A 13,779-nucleotide genomic window follows, 5' to 3' on the forward strand; every position below is an offset into this window, starting at 1 on the left:
AGAGAAATCGCCACTTTTATAGCATGATACTCTGACCAGCCACAACATTATCACATATTCTTTTGAAATTAAAGGATGTACCGGGGTACATCAGTCAGTACTCAGTCTGACGTACAATGTCGAAATGATAGGCCCAGGATTCACACCTCACATCGTCTCGTCTGCCACTTTACCGTAACCACGCACCGCTACTGAAACCGCTTCTATGAGAGCACAGTCTTCACTTCACGGTCATGTTTTTTTACCCACAGTTGAAACAAAACAAAAAATCCACCCGACTTTTAAACGAACAACGTTGTAAGAGGAAGTTTAGAACATAACTGGGACGACTGTGTCGAAACAATCCAGCCGGTGATTTTATTTTGGTCAACCCAAAAAAAAGAAGATATTTTGACGTGCTGCGTGACTGTGTAAACAAAACCATGTTCAATAAAAATGACGCTTTCACGCTACACATTGGCGACTTTGTATCGACTTACTGGAAATGCCGAAGACGATACAATTTGCAAGTCGGCATTAATTAATTTTTTACCCCATTAACATTAATAATCTACTTGACTTTTAAACAAACAACTCTGCAAGACAATGTTTCGAACATTACTGAAACGACTGTGCTGAAACAATCCAGCAGATAACTTTATTTGGGTCAACCGAAAAAAAGAAGATATTTTGACGTGCTGCGTGACTGTGTAAACAAAACTACGTCCAATAATAATGAGGCTTTAACATAACACATTAGCGACTTTGTATGACTTGCTTGAAATTCCAAAGACGAGAGTCAAGTGTCGGCCTAAACCATGGAGCTTTGTTTCGTCAGTGACTGCTAGCAATGACTTAAAGTATTTGTTCGTTATCGATATTTTTGGCGTCGTGATGAGAATTTTCTTAGCGATTATTTACAACTGATGTACTGGGTAATTTGTAATGACAATCAACAGAGTATATTTCACCATGGACGTACTAGAGATTTCACACATCTTTTGTACAACCACGGTTGACACCATGACTGCACATCTGGCGGATATTCCGATTGCTTATACCATGGATGTAAATGCTTATACATGTACATTGTATTTACGTGATAGATGTGTGAAAATATACCTTTGTTGAGAGAGTGACGTAAAAATCGGGCGGTGTCATCACCGGGCGAACTAATTGAATACAAACAATAGACTGACTGGACAGATGGCCGAACTAACGGATACATTTTAAAATTAACCATGACGCAAAAAATAGGTGGCCGAACTATTTGAGTGGCCGAATTGATTGAGCTTTTACGGTACATGTCCCAGACCGTCCATGAGTTCCTGAGTCTGTGTGTCCGTCCGTGTGTCAGTCTGTCCAGAGTCATATTTCAAAATCCTGTGGACCGATTCCGTTCATTCTTTGCATGTGCCTAGTACCTTATGTGGGACATATGCACATGCATTGGTCGAGTGATTCGATTTAAAATGGCCGACTGGCAGCCATCTTGTTTTTTGAAAATGTTGTATTTTGGACATGCTTTGTCAGTTGTCATTCAAACTTGGTACATAGATTATACATGTTAGGATACATGTCTATGACGATTTATTTCGCAATTGGATCAAAGATGGTCGACTGGCAGGCATCTTGTTTTTTTTTATGCAGTATCTTGGACGTGCTCTGTCAGTTTTCATTCAAATTTGGCACATACATGTACTTTATACATGTTAGGATGCATGTCCATGACAATTTGTTTCAATATCTGGTCAAGGATGGCCGATTGACAGCCATCTGACTTTTTGGCCTTACTACTTTATTTCCACAATTTATGTACCATTTTCATCCGTATTTGGCACATACATCATACATATCAGTGTGTTTCATAATCAGATCAAAGATGGCTGAATAACGACTGTTTTTATTTTTGGCCATATTACTACTACACGGAACACGTGTTTTGATGTAAATAAACAATCTGTTGTATATGCCACTGGAACTCAAGTTTCAAGGACACGCTCGCGACAACCCCTCCGCTTTATTATGACGAGCACAAAGGGAACTTTCAAAAATTTAATGGGGACTGTGTCATTTTCAATGACTTGTTTATTTTGAAATTTGAAAGCAGGGACTATTAATTTGGGTACTGCACATTCATCTGTCTGTGTGTCCATCATACAGAAATATTTCCAAGACATTCAAGAACCAATTAATGCTTATTTCAACTGCTTATGTTTTTTAAGCTTGTTCACAGTTCAGCTCAAACCAATGCTGTTTCATTTCAAATCATTGTTGTTATATTTCACAAAATAAAATGGAGGTGATAATTCTGTTTCTGGTTGAAATCCTCACATATTAATCACATAATTTTATAACAATAATACATTCACTACTGTTTCTGAAAAAAAATAGTGGGGATGATTATGTATTTCATGAATTTTATGAAATTCATGCTTATTAATTACTGGATTTGCTTTTCATTCAGACAGACTACATTTGATTTCACAAAATAAATATGGAATGTGTCAAATATTGTGTCAATGTGATGTGTAACTGACATACAGAGATTTTTCCTGATGCATTTAAATTGTGCCTTCAGAAGTCACATACAAACTCTCAAGCAGTCACCAAGGTGACCCAACATAATTTTTAGAATTCCATTGTGACTCCAGATTCCTACAAAATCAGTCAGCACAAAACCATTCAGTAACACTAATTTCATGTTTATTTTTCTAGCTCAATGTGTAGTTAATAATCCACCAAGGAATACATACATTACCAACCGTAATGTTCGTATCGGTTACCGTGTAAACCATGGAACACATCTCAACTATGAATGTACTGATGAAAATAGATATGTACTAAACCATACACAAGATGCGGAATGTTTCAATGGCTCATGGAACATGATTCCAACATGTGTTGCAAGTAAGTATTGTTTCAAAGTCATGTCCAGTGTTTTGGGGGCAGGCAACTAATTTAACAAGGCTGTTCATGTTATAGGTTTTGTCACCTACTTTTTTAGCTCCGCTGTCGACTTTGTCGAGCGGAGCTTATCATATGAGTGATTGTCCGTCGTTGTCCGTGTCAATGTTTTCGACTTCTTCTTTTAATTTTTGGTAAAAAGTGATATTTTGATTGCTCTTATATTACATATATTGGTACTACATGTGGACTTCTTTCAGATTTGTTAATTTTGTGGTGATATCTTCAATTATCTAATTTTGATGATTATTTTTGGTGAAAAGTGATATTTTTGAATTCTTGTTGAAAACAGCAAGTCCTGTTGCTTTGATGCTATACATATTGTTCATTTTCTAATGATATCTTCTGTTCTTTAATTACAATGTGCATTGCTAACAGCGGAGCTATCTCAGCCGACAGGCTGCTTGTTCAAATCTCTGTTATTTTGAGGTTTCAGACAGTAAGTCTGGAGCTATTTAAGTGTAAATACTTTCTTGGTGTGACAAACTGATTGTGTTTTGAAAAATTGTGTTTCAAGTGAATGTAGGAGATACCTGATCTTTTTAGTCACAACTGAATGTTGCCCAAATCTGGTATTTTTACATGTCTGGAACCAGATCTTGGGCATGTTTCGGCCAATTTACTTCAAACTTGGTGGAATTATTAACCATTATGTGTAGTTCATACACACCATTTTGATTTATAAATTCGACCACCAGTCGGCCATTTTGTTTTTACAATAAATGTCATACTTTGAGCAGTTCACTTAAAAGTTTATACATAGACAGTACATCATGGCATACAAACCCACATACAATAATTTTGTTATCTGATCAAAGATGGCCGACTGCTGATAATTAGTCCCCGTCTGGACGAAGTCCGAAAACGGGGACTTATAATTCTGTCTCCGTCCGTGCGTCTGTCCGGAGTCATATCTCAGAATCCCTTGGACCGATTCCGTTCATTCTTTGCATGTGCCTAGTACCTTATGTGGGACATATGCACATGCAGTGGTTTAGCGATTTGATTCAAAATGGCCGACTGGCAGCCAGCTTGTTTTTTGAAAATAGTGTATTTTGGACATGCTCTGGCAGTTTTCTTTCAAACTTGGTACATAGATTATACATGTTAGGATACATGTCCATGATGATTTATTTCACAATTGGATCAAAGATGGCCGACTGGCAGCCATCTTGTTTTTTGAAAATGTTGTATTTTGGACATGCTTTATCAGTTTTCATTCAAATTTAGTACATAGATCATGCATGTTAGGATACATGTTCCCAGCAATCCGTGAGTTCCTGAGTCTGTCCGTCCGTCCATGTGGCAGTCCGTCCGTCCGTCAGTCTGTCCAGAGTCATATTTCAGAATCCTGTGGACCGATTCCGTTCATTCTTTGCATGTGCCTAGTACCTTATGTGGGACATATGCACATGCAGTGGTTTAGCGATTCGATTCAAAATGGCCAACTGGCAGCCATCTTGTTTTTTGAAAATAGTGTATTTTGGACATGCTCTGGCAGTTTTCTTTCAAACTTGGTACATAGATTATACATGTTAGGATACATGTCCATGATAATTTATTTCACAAGTGGATCAAAGATGGCCGACTGGCAGCCATCTTGTTTTTTGAAAATGTCGTATTTTGGACATGCTTTGTCAGTTTTCATTCAAATTTAGTACATAAATCATGCATGTTAGGATACATGTCCCCAGCCGTCCGTGAGTTCCTGAGTCTGTCTGTCCGTGTGTCCGTCCGTCCGTGCGTCCATTTGTCAGTCTGTCCAGAGTCATCTTTCAGAATCCTGTGGACCGATTCCGTTCATTCTTTGCATGTGCCTAGTACCTTATGTAGGACATATGCACATGCAGTGGTTTAGCGATTCGATTCAAAATGGCCGACTGGCAGCCATCTTGTTTTTTGAAAATGTTGTATTTTGGATGTGCTTTGTCAGTTGTGATTCAAACTTGGTACATAGATTGTACATGTTAGGATACATGTTCATGACGATTTATTTCGCAATTGGATCAAAGATGGTCAACTGGCAGGCATCTTGTTTTTTGTTTTTTTATGCGGTATCTCTTTATGTGTGCTCTGTCAGTTTTCATTCAAATTTGGCACATACATGTACTTTATACATGTTAGGATGCATGTTCATGACAATTTGTTTCAAAATCTTGTCAAGGATGGCCGATTGACAGCCATCTGACTTTTTGGCCTTACTACTATATTTCCACAATTTATGTACCATTTTCATTCGTATTGGCACATAAATCATACATATCAGTGTGTTTCATTATCAGATCAAAGATGGACGAATAACGGCTGTTTTTATTTTTGGCCATATTACTACTACACGGAACACGTGTTTTGATGTAAATAAACAATCTGTTGTATACGCCACTTGGAACTCAAGTTTCAAGGACACGCTCGCGACAACCCCTTTGCTTTAATATGACGAGAACAAAGAGAACTTTCCAAAATTTAACGGGGACTGTGTCATTTTCAATGACTTGTTTTAGTTGTTATGAACAATAAAATCAGGTTTTTTGAAATTTTGCCCCAACCTTGGGTTATATAAATTTCTTCAAACTTGGGGGAAGGAGTAACCATTACTGGAAGTTAATATATGTAACCATGATTTGTAAAGTCTGCTCATGATGGCTCCTGTTGAGAGGGCACACAGTGTTTTATCTTGTTTATCTTTTTAGCTCCGCTGTCGACTTTGTCGAGCGGAGCTTATCATATGAGTGATTGTCCGTCGTCGTCCGTGTCAATGTTTTACTTTTTCGACTTCTTCTTGAAAACTACAAACCTGAATGCTTTGATACTTGGTGTATATGTACCTTGGGTAGACCTCTCTTAGGTTTGTTCATTTCATGTTGATATCTTCAATTCTCTAATTTTGGTGAATATTTTTGTCATTTTTGGTAAAAAGTGATATTTTCATCAACTTCTTGTTAAAAACTTCAAGTCCAATTGCTTTGATATTACATATATTGGTACTACATGTGGACCTCTCTCAGATTTGTTCATTTTGTAATGATATCTTCAATTCTCTAATTTTGGTGAATATTTTTGTAATTTTGGGTAAAAAGTTATATTTTTGACTTCTTGTTGAAAAACGCAAGTCCAATTGCTTTGATATTACATATATAGGTACTACATGTGGACCTCTCTCAGATTTGTTCATTTCATAATGATATCTTCAATTCTCTAATTTTGGTGAATATTTTTGTAATTTTTGGTAAAAAGTGATATTTTCGACTTCTTATTGAAAACCGCAAGTTCAATTGCTTTGATATTACATATATAGGTACTACATGTGGACCTCTCTCAGATTTGTTCATTTTGTAATGATATCTTTAATTTTCTAATTTTGGTGAATATTATTGTCATTTTTGGTAAAAAGTGATATTTTCGACTTCTTGTTAAAAACCTCAAGTCCAATTGCTTTGATATATTATACATATAGGTACTACATGTGGACCTCTCTCAGATTTGTTCATTTCATGATGATATCTTCAATTCTCTAATTTTGGTGAATATTTTTGTCATTTTTGGTAAAAAGTGATATTTTCGACTTCTTGTTGAAAACCGCAAGTCCAATTGCTTTGATATATTATACATATAGGTACTACATGTGGACCTCTCTCAGATTTGTTCATTTTCTAATGATATCTTCTGTTCTTTAATTGCCATGTGCATTGCTAACAGCGGAGCTATCTCAGCTGACAGGCTGCTTGTTCATATGTTCAACTCGTCAAAAATCAGTGAAAATAAATTCCATTAGAAAAACACCCAAAAAGTCATTACAGTATGTGTTTAGCAATTTACATGTCTATATATATGTTGTGATCTTGAAAGCAAAAAGTCACCCTGCTTTTTTGGCTATATTACTTATCTCAGGCATAAATATCATTTACCCTCATTGGAATGGGGACTGTGTAATTAACAATGACTAGTTTTTTTACAGAACCATGCCAACCATTGTCAGATAGTGATCCACATGTTTCTATACAACAAGAAATAATAGATGGCAAGGTACCTCATAACAAATATGCAGTTTATTCATGCTCACGTGGTTATAGACTGGAGAATGAATATCAAAGAAGATGTCAGTTTGGCACTTGGAGTAGAAACACACCTTCCTGTATTGCAAGTATGTAGTCTTATACTATCTTCTGTAGCACAGTTCACTAAAGACCATTTTCAATTTACTGCAAAATCCTGTTATGCGTGAAATCAAATGTAAAAACGAGACAAACAAATGTCATAGTGTCATCAAAACATGACATGGGATTTGACAAACATAAAAGTAGTTTTTGTGTATTTTTACGCTTAATAATGTGCTTATAATATTTTTTTTTATATTATGTCTTCCATAATTGTGTTGTATTTTTGTTTTCAGAGCTATGTCCAAGGGATGGTGTTATAGTCAATGGTAATATCAAGTATCTTATTAATAACCATGAATATAGTAATCCTATTCATAGTCGTCTAGTTCAAGACACACAACGATTATATGAATGCGATAACGGGTATACATTGAGCAATTATGATGTACGTGTACCTGATTTATGTGATAATGAGGAGTGGAGATTATCTGACAATATGCCATATTGTAGTCCAGGTAAGGCTTTTTCTACTTTTCATATATTACTCTCCTTGATGATATTAGTTTGTTGCCAGTAAATAAGTCTGTATAGCTCAAAACTCACCTTATTTCATTGCCCAAATCAGGTTTATATAAACTGTTATATCTATGGTTTATTATAAGCGAAAATGTCAATGTGAAATTATGTGTTTTTGTGTGCTATATACTGGATTCTGCCATAAATTCCATTTAACAGGAGTTTGGGTGTTTTAAAGTTTTTAAGGTTGATTTTTTAAATATTTTGGTGTCATTTTTTCGGACATTTCAATCATTCTTGACCCCTAAAATAGAGTCTAATTTAAGTTTTACCGTAGTCATTGTACTTAGGGAACTGATCATTACCACCCAGCCGGTTTCCTGTGAGTTTGACTCGGTTTACCGTACCGGTCGTTGCTTTACCGTACCGACCGTTGCGTTACCGTACCGACCGTTGCGTTACCGTACCGACCGTTGCGTTACCGTACCGGCCGGTGCTTTACTGTACCGGCTGGACAATTACCGTACTGATAGGACCAATACCGACTATTTATCACCTTCGATTAATGAATGCATGGTAAACAAAGCCCCGGTAACTGATCGGCGCCCTGCCGGTAACCGTGAGTCATGCTTGAATTAATTGGGCATTTTGCAAACAATAAGAATTTTTTTTTAGGACTTGTACAACAGAGTGTTACGTCCCAGTCGACTAGAGGACTCGATGGTTTAATTATTTGTTTATATTTGTCAGTAGCTCACACAGTGGAAAGAAAGTCGGACAACCGTCGAAATACAAATAAATAAATAAATTAAATAAAAAAGTCTTTCTGAAATTCTTCGCATGTGTTTTTTTCAATATATGTGTGTTATTCACATATTCATGATCGCCTGTAACGCTATAAAACGACAGTCCTAAATCGTAGCTTACCCACAACGTTGAATAAAACGTCTCAACCTGTCGCATGATATCGATGATACTTGCATAATCTGTCAGCGTGACTCGCTTGGCCGAGCTCACATGTATTTAAATTCGGGCTTGGGCGTTCGAAAATCTGTTTTGATACTTTGTTGACAATAACACGCGCAACGCGTGCACGTAGTCCAGATAAAATTCAAGTGCGTAAAACGGAATTTGACCTTGCTCTAGGTCAACATTTTTCCATTGCTTTTCGACCTCATTTTGTGATTTTGCTTATGGAATTGACCAAACATATTTACACATCCCTTCCAACAATCCCCAATGTAACTTTATTATAACAAAACAGAGTGTGCAAGTGTGCCGGTACATCTCTTTTTGGAACATGTGATTGGCCCTGAAAAGGGCTGTTTGGTTTGGGGCAGAATACGTTTTAGACTGGAAAGGTCGGGACTTTTTTTTGTTTTACAAAAAAAAAATATAATTACAGCCAATACAAAGTCAGCTTGGACATTCAGTTGTGAGACATAACAAAATAAACGGTGCCAGCGATAGATTTTGCGAATGAAAGAACAAACTAAACGCAATCAAAGGCGCCGACCACTCGCGTTGGAAATAAACTAATAAAACGCGTTGCGACGAGAAATCTCGTCTGCATCTATCATTCGCGCACACGCCCACACATGCTATTTTCGTATGTTGAATACGTTGGCAACGTCGTCAAATATTTAGCCCAATCACTGAATAAAAAAACATCCAAGCACACGTGCACTGGCGCCAGATAAAGTGAAAAAATGAAAACAAAATTACGTCTGCACTGTGCATTTGTAACAATAACCAAAACCATTAGGTTACATGCCAAAACTACCGACTCAGGATTCATCATACACAAATATAGCCACTTTCATGGAACTGTTATTTTTGTAATCCACTTTGTCGGCTCAGTTGATTTGGGAGCACTGATCCCGATTTAAAAAAAAAAATATATCGTATAAAATAAAGACGCAGTTCCGTCTGTAGTCATATCCAACAGTTCACTTGGACGTACTGGGAGCTCCATGGTCTCACAAAAATCATGTGTAGCATTATCACGCGCAACTTGAATGTAAATATTATGCAATAATAATGGTAAAGTTTAATCTCTGACAAATAAAAAGACGCAACAAATTGCCCTGGTGGTGTATTTGACCTCGAAAGCTACCGCATAGCAAACATGAACACAATGATTTATAAACAGACTATAACTACAAACTAAACAAATTCTACTCAAATTAATTCTACAGTTCTGCTTTCTCTGGCGATCCTGTGCATAAAACTGAAATTTAAACTGGTCGGCATTTTACCGGTAAACCGGAAAATCAATGCATAAATTAACTTGTCAGAAGTGTGAATTGCCTCCTGCCAGTACGGTAACGGCCTTGCCGGTACGGCTAATGACCTTCGGGTACGGTAAAGAACCGACCGGTACGGTAAAGCAGCGGCCGGTACGGTAAAGCAGCGGCCGGTACGGTAAAGCAGCGGCCGGTACGGTAAAGAAACGCATGCCGCAGGAGACTCACAGGAAACCGGCTTGGTGGTAATGATCAGTTCCCTTAGCGTACCAGGTTTGTTAATGTGATTTTTTTGGAAAAAGATGATACTGTGTGACATTGTAATGAAATGTTAGACGGTCTACTTTTTAATTCAGCAAGAAAAAAAATGTATAAAATTTCAGATTAGCTTTTGCAATAGTTTCTTTCGTCTTGGGTGGTCCAACTGCCGGCGTTGAAAGTCCGCGTATAAAAATAGAGGTCCCCAAAAAAATATTTGGTGATCATTTTTTTAAATTTTCATCCCCAAAAAAGGGCCCACCAGTCATGAAATTGCCCAGTGATTTTTTTGGATGGGCCAATTTACTGCAGAATCCGGTATTAAACAATTTATCAAACAATATGTTGTAGCAAGGTCATTAAGTATTATTAAAAATGTTATGGCCAAACCAGCATATGAATCTCAAACTTTGATTTAGAAACATTTGAGCAATTTGTAATGATTGTTTAATTGTTTCATACTTTTCAACATTCTTTTTGCAGCAAAAAATTTGCTAATTTCAAAAATGAAACAATTTTTAAAAACATCATTGCAATTATCACTTACATGTATAATACATATTGTTAGAACCCTGTTATTAACTGCATTCTAATTACTAATTGCACCGAAGTTTCAACTAACAGATTATGTGACAAATCATAAAAACTTAATGTCCATAAACTAATTCCTAAATAAGTTGACAATGTTTTTCCTGAAACTAAATGTATAGATGTAATCATAAAAGAATAATCTGTCTCTTCAGGCTTTATTTTTCTTGTATGCAAATTTGAGTTTGAACTCAAGTATTTACTTGATGCAAACAGTTGTATTACATATCATGGTTAATAATAGGATTTTAATAGTACTGTGTATTTATACTATAACATGAAGATGAGATTTTTTTGTGTATTTTCCTTCCTACTGTTGTACCACCATAATCTGTTAACCTGTGGATATGCAGCAAATGAGAGCATACAGATGAATTCTACTGTTATATCGGCCGAAGAATTCAGAGTAAATATTGAGTCAGTTTTCATCCGTGAGCCACAAGAAAACATCTTCGTCACTGGTGGAGGGCACTCTCTACTTGTTTTTGTTTCTTTATCAACGAAGGATTCCTTTAACACAATACTTGATAGTCTGCAACCTTGGTCCTTATTTACCTCCATTCTGAATCGTCATGGTAATATCAGTAAAGATGTTGGTGAAGTAACCTTGTTCCCTGTTGCTAGTGACTTTGCTAATGTTCAAATTATTGATTCAACCTATACTACAGTGGATGTTCCTATGATAATAGATCTTTCTAATGTTTCATGCCAAGATTTTAATAGTCTTTGTGTAAGAGTTGAACCAAGTTTCATGATTAACAAAAAGGAAATAACACATTTAGAAGACGTTAACAGTGAAAAATGTATTAAAATATTATGTTCAGGGACAGAACATCACTTTTCTATCTCATATTTAATTTTTGTTATCACCTCAGTTATTGCGATTCATTCATGTATATTTTAGAATAAATTGTTGGGTTAAGCATTCAAGTCCTCCCAAATATTTATCTTTTCGGGTTACTGCATGGAAAATCACCAATTTAATGATAATTTCAGAATAAAAATAAAAAACCACCCATGCGTGCCGATTTTATGAATTAAATTGACCAGAAACATTTACTGAACATCTACTGAGCATTTTACTGCACATATGTGGCAATGCATTATGGGGATAGTATGGTAATGCATGTAATAGAAGAAAATAATCACACTGAAAATTAAAAGTCATTTAAAAAAAAAATGTTATGACGATATTAAAATGATATCTAGATCATGCAAAATTATAAATATGAGAAAATAATTTCACCATTAAATGCAAACTTGGGCTTTAAAAAATTGTTCAATGACCCAATTATTTTTTTCAATTTTTAAATGGCAATAATAATGAAAGCATAAAAAAAAGGACATATAATCTTCAATTCAGTCTGAACCTCTATAATTTGACAGAAAGTTTACTACATTGTAGTTGATTGTTCTTAAAGATGAGTATTTACATAATATTTATATAGTAACTTGATAATGTTGTGAGATATTTGAAACTATTTTATAATTTATTTTCATTTTATAGTTATCTTATGGGAATATGATGTTTTCCACTTTTTTTACTCAAAATATGTACTATATTGTACTTATATATTGTATATATTGAATCCTCGTACTTATAAAACATGCATGGCAATTTTTCTAAAATGGATGATGTTTTATTTGAATGGATGAGGCATGATCAATTTCCCTAACCATATGTTAATAATACTTACAATATTATTTTTTGTGTATCTGTAAACATGCACATGATGTGACAAGTGGTCAATCAATCAAAAGTGGTGTTACCATGGCAGCAGTTAGGCCAAGATACCTAATATTTGAGTTTGTCAACTGGTTTGGCTTTATCTAAATATACAGACATGACCCAATGATCACAAAATATTAAAAATTGGTTCATTTTTCTTTGTAACTTGATGAAGTAAATGAAAGTGGGCCTTATCTCGTACCTATTTTACACTCAAAATAATCTGTAAGATTGCGTAATATAAGGTTATTACGGGAATACCTCAAAGTATGCACAAAGACAGTACAGATGGAGTATCAACCGACGCGCAGCGAAGGTCGATGCGCGGCATACTGTCTGAGTGCATACTTTGAGGTATTCTCGTAATAACCTTATTATTAGACATCTTTTCCTTCCAAGGATACAATCATAAGAATGCCGAAATCCAAAAAGTTTAGAACAGAATTAGCGAACTTTTTTGTGTGGAGTACGGTCAAACCTCGATGTTCACCATGTTTGTTTTTATTATTAGAGGATGCTTACATGAGTAATCATTCCATATTTGGAATTTGTATTTCCTTATATGGTAGAATGAAAATACCCTGTAGAATACTGCAAAATTATGGCACGCTGTAACTTATAGCGTTACGGTGACAGATGTATAATAATACACATGATTTAATTTCATTATATTTTGTTACAAGTATTTTAAAACTCAACCATACAAACCATGAGAAAGAGGGTATGTTTCACCTGATCAAAAGCTTTTGAGAAACCAATGAAAACACAATTAAATGACCACCATTTCTGGATAGATATTTCTAGGCAAGGCACTGTCATGAAAGCATTTTCTAGTGTAATATTCCTTGTACATGTATTAGGACATCAGGTTCGCACAGTTCGCTGGTATGTTCAACTCACGTGCTTGTGAAACATAACTTATCGTATACTGGTCAGAGAAAAGCACACTCATAACGTCATACATGTATGTTGTAAATATGTTGAAAAGTTGAAAGCAAAATGTACAAATTCTTTTGCTGAAGAAAAGTTTATACAACTACTCCATGTTTTCTGCATAACAGCTTTAAGCAGCCCTTTTGAATGGAAGATTGATCAAAATAATTACAACTGATATTTCAAAAACGTAACTACTTACTTCAGTCTTTTAAATGGAAAAAACAAGTTAAAAATTTACAAATATTACTAAGTATGCTACTATGACAACCTACATATAAATGTATAATGCATCATTTGAATGTTTGCCTGTGGGCCAATTTCATTATTGTGCTTTTTAGCTCCACCGACATTAAGTGGGGCTAGCTGTCACCTCATCTTCTGGTCGTTATAAAACTCTGGCAAGCAAATGATAATTCTCTATCCACCAGTCTGAATAACCTCAGCAGCCAACCAGTATTTATCT

The 13,779-nt window shown here is 35.5% G+C and overlaps 1 protein-coding gene across 2 annotated transcripts in view; it reads left to right on the forward strand.

Moving 5' to 3' along the window:
- Positions 1–13,779, forward strand: part of LOC102801287 (complement receptor type 2-like) — a 91,698-nt gene that overhangs the window by 24,536 nt on the left and 53,383 nt on the right. For both annotated transcript variants that reach the window (XM_085492405.1, XM_085492406.1), the window contains 3 exons: positions 2,698–2,889; positions 6,902–7,087; positions 7,337–7,558. In XM_085492405.1, the coding sequence (XP_085348531.1) occupies positions 2,698–2,889; positions 6,902–7,087; positions 7,337–7,558 (600 nt within the window). The remainder of the gene's footprint in view (positions 1–2,697; positions 2,890–6,901; positions 7,088–7,336; positions 7,559–13,779) is intronic.

The sequence above is a fragment of the Saccoglossus kowalevskii genome, chromosome 17, assembly GCF_978046115.1.
Source record: "Saccoglossus kowalevskii chromosome 17, keSacKowa6.1, whole genome shotgun sequence".
In the NCBI taxonomy this organism is placed as follows: Eukaryota; Metazoa; Hemichordata; class Enteropneusta; family Harrimaniidae; genus Saccoglossus; species Saccoglossus kowalevskii.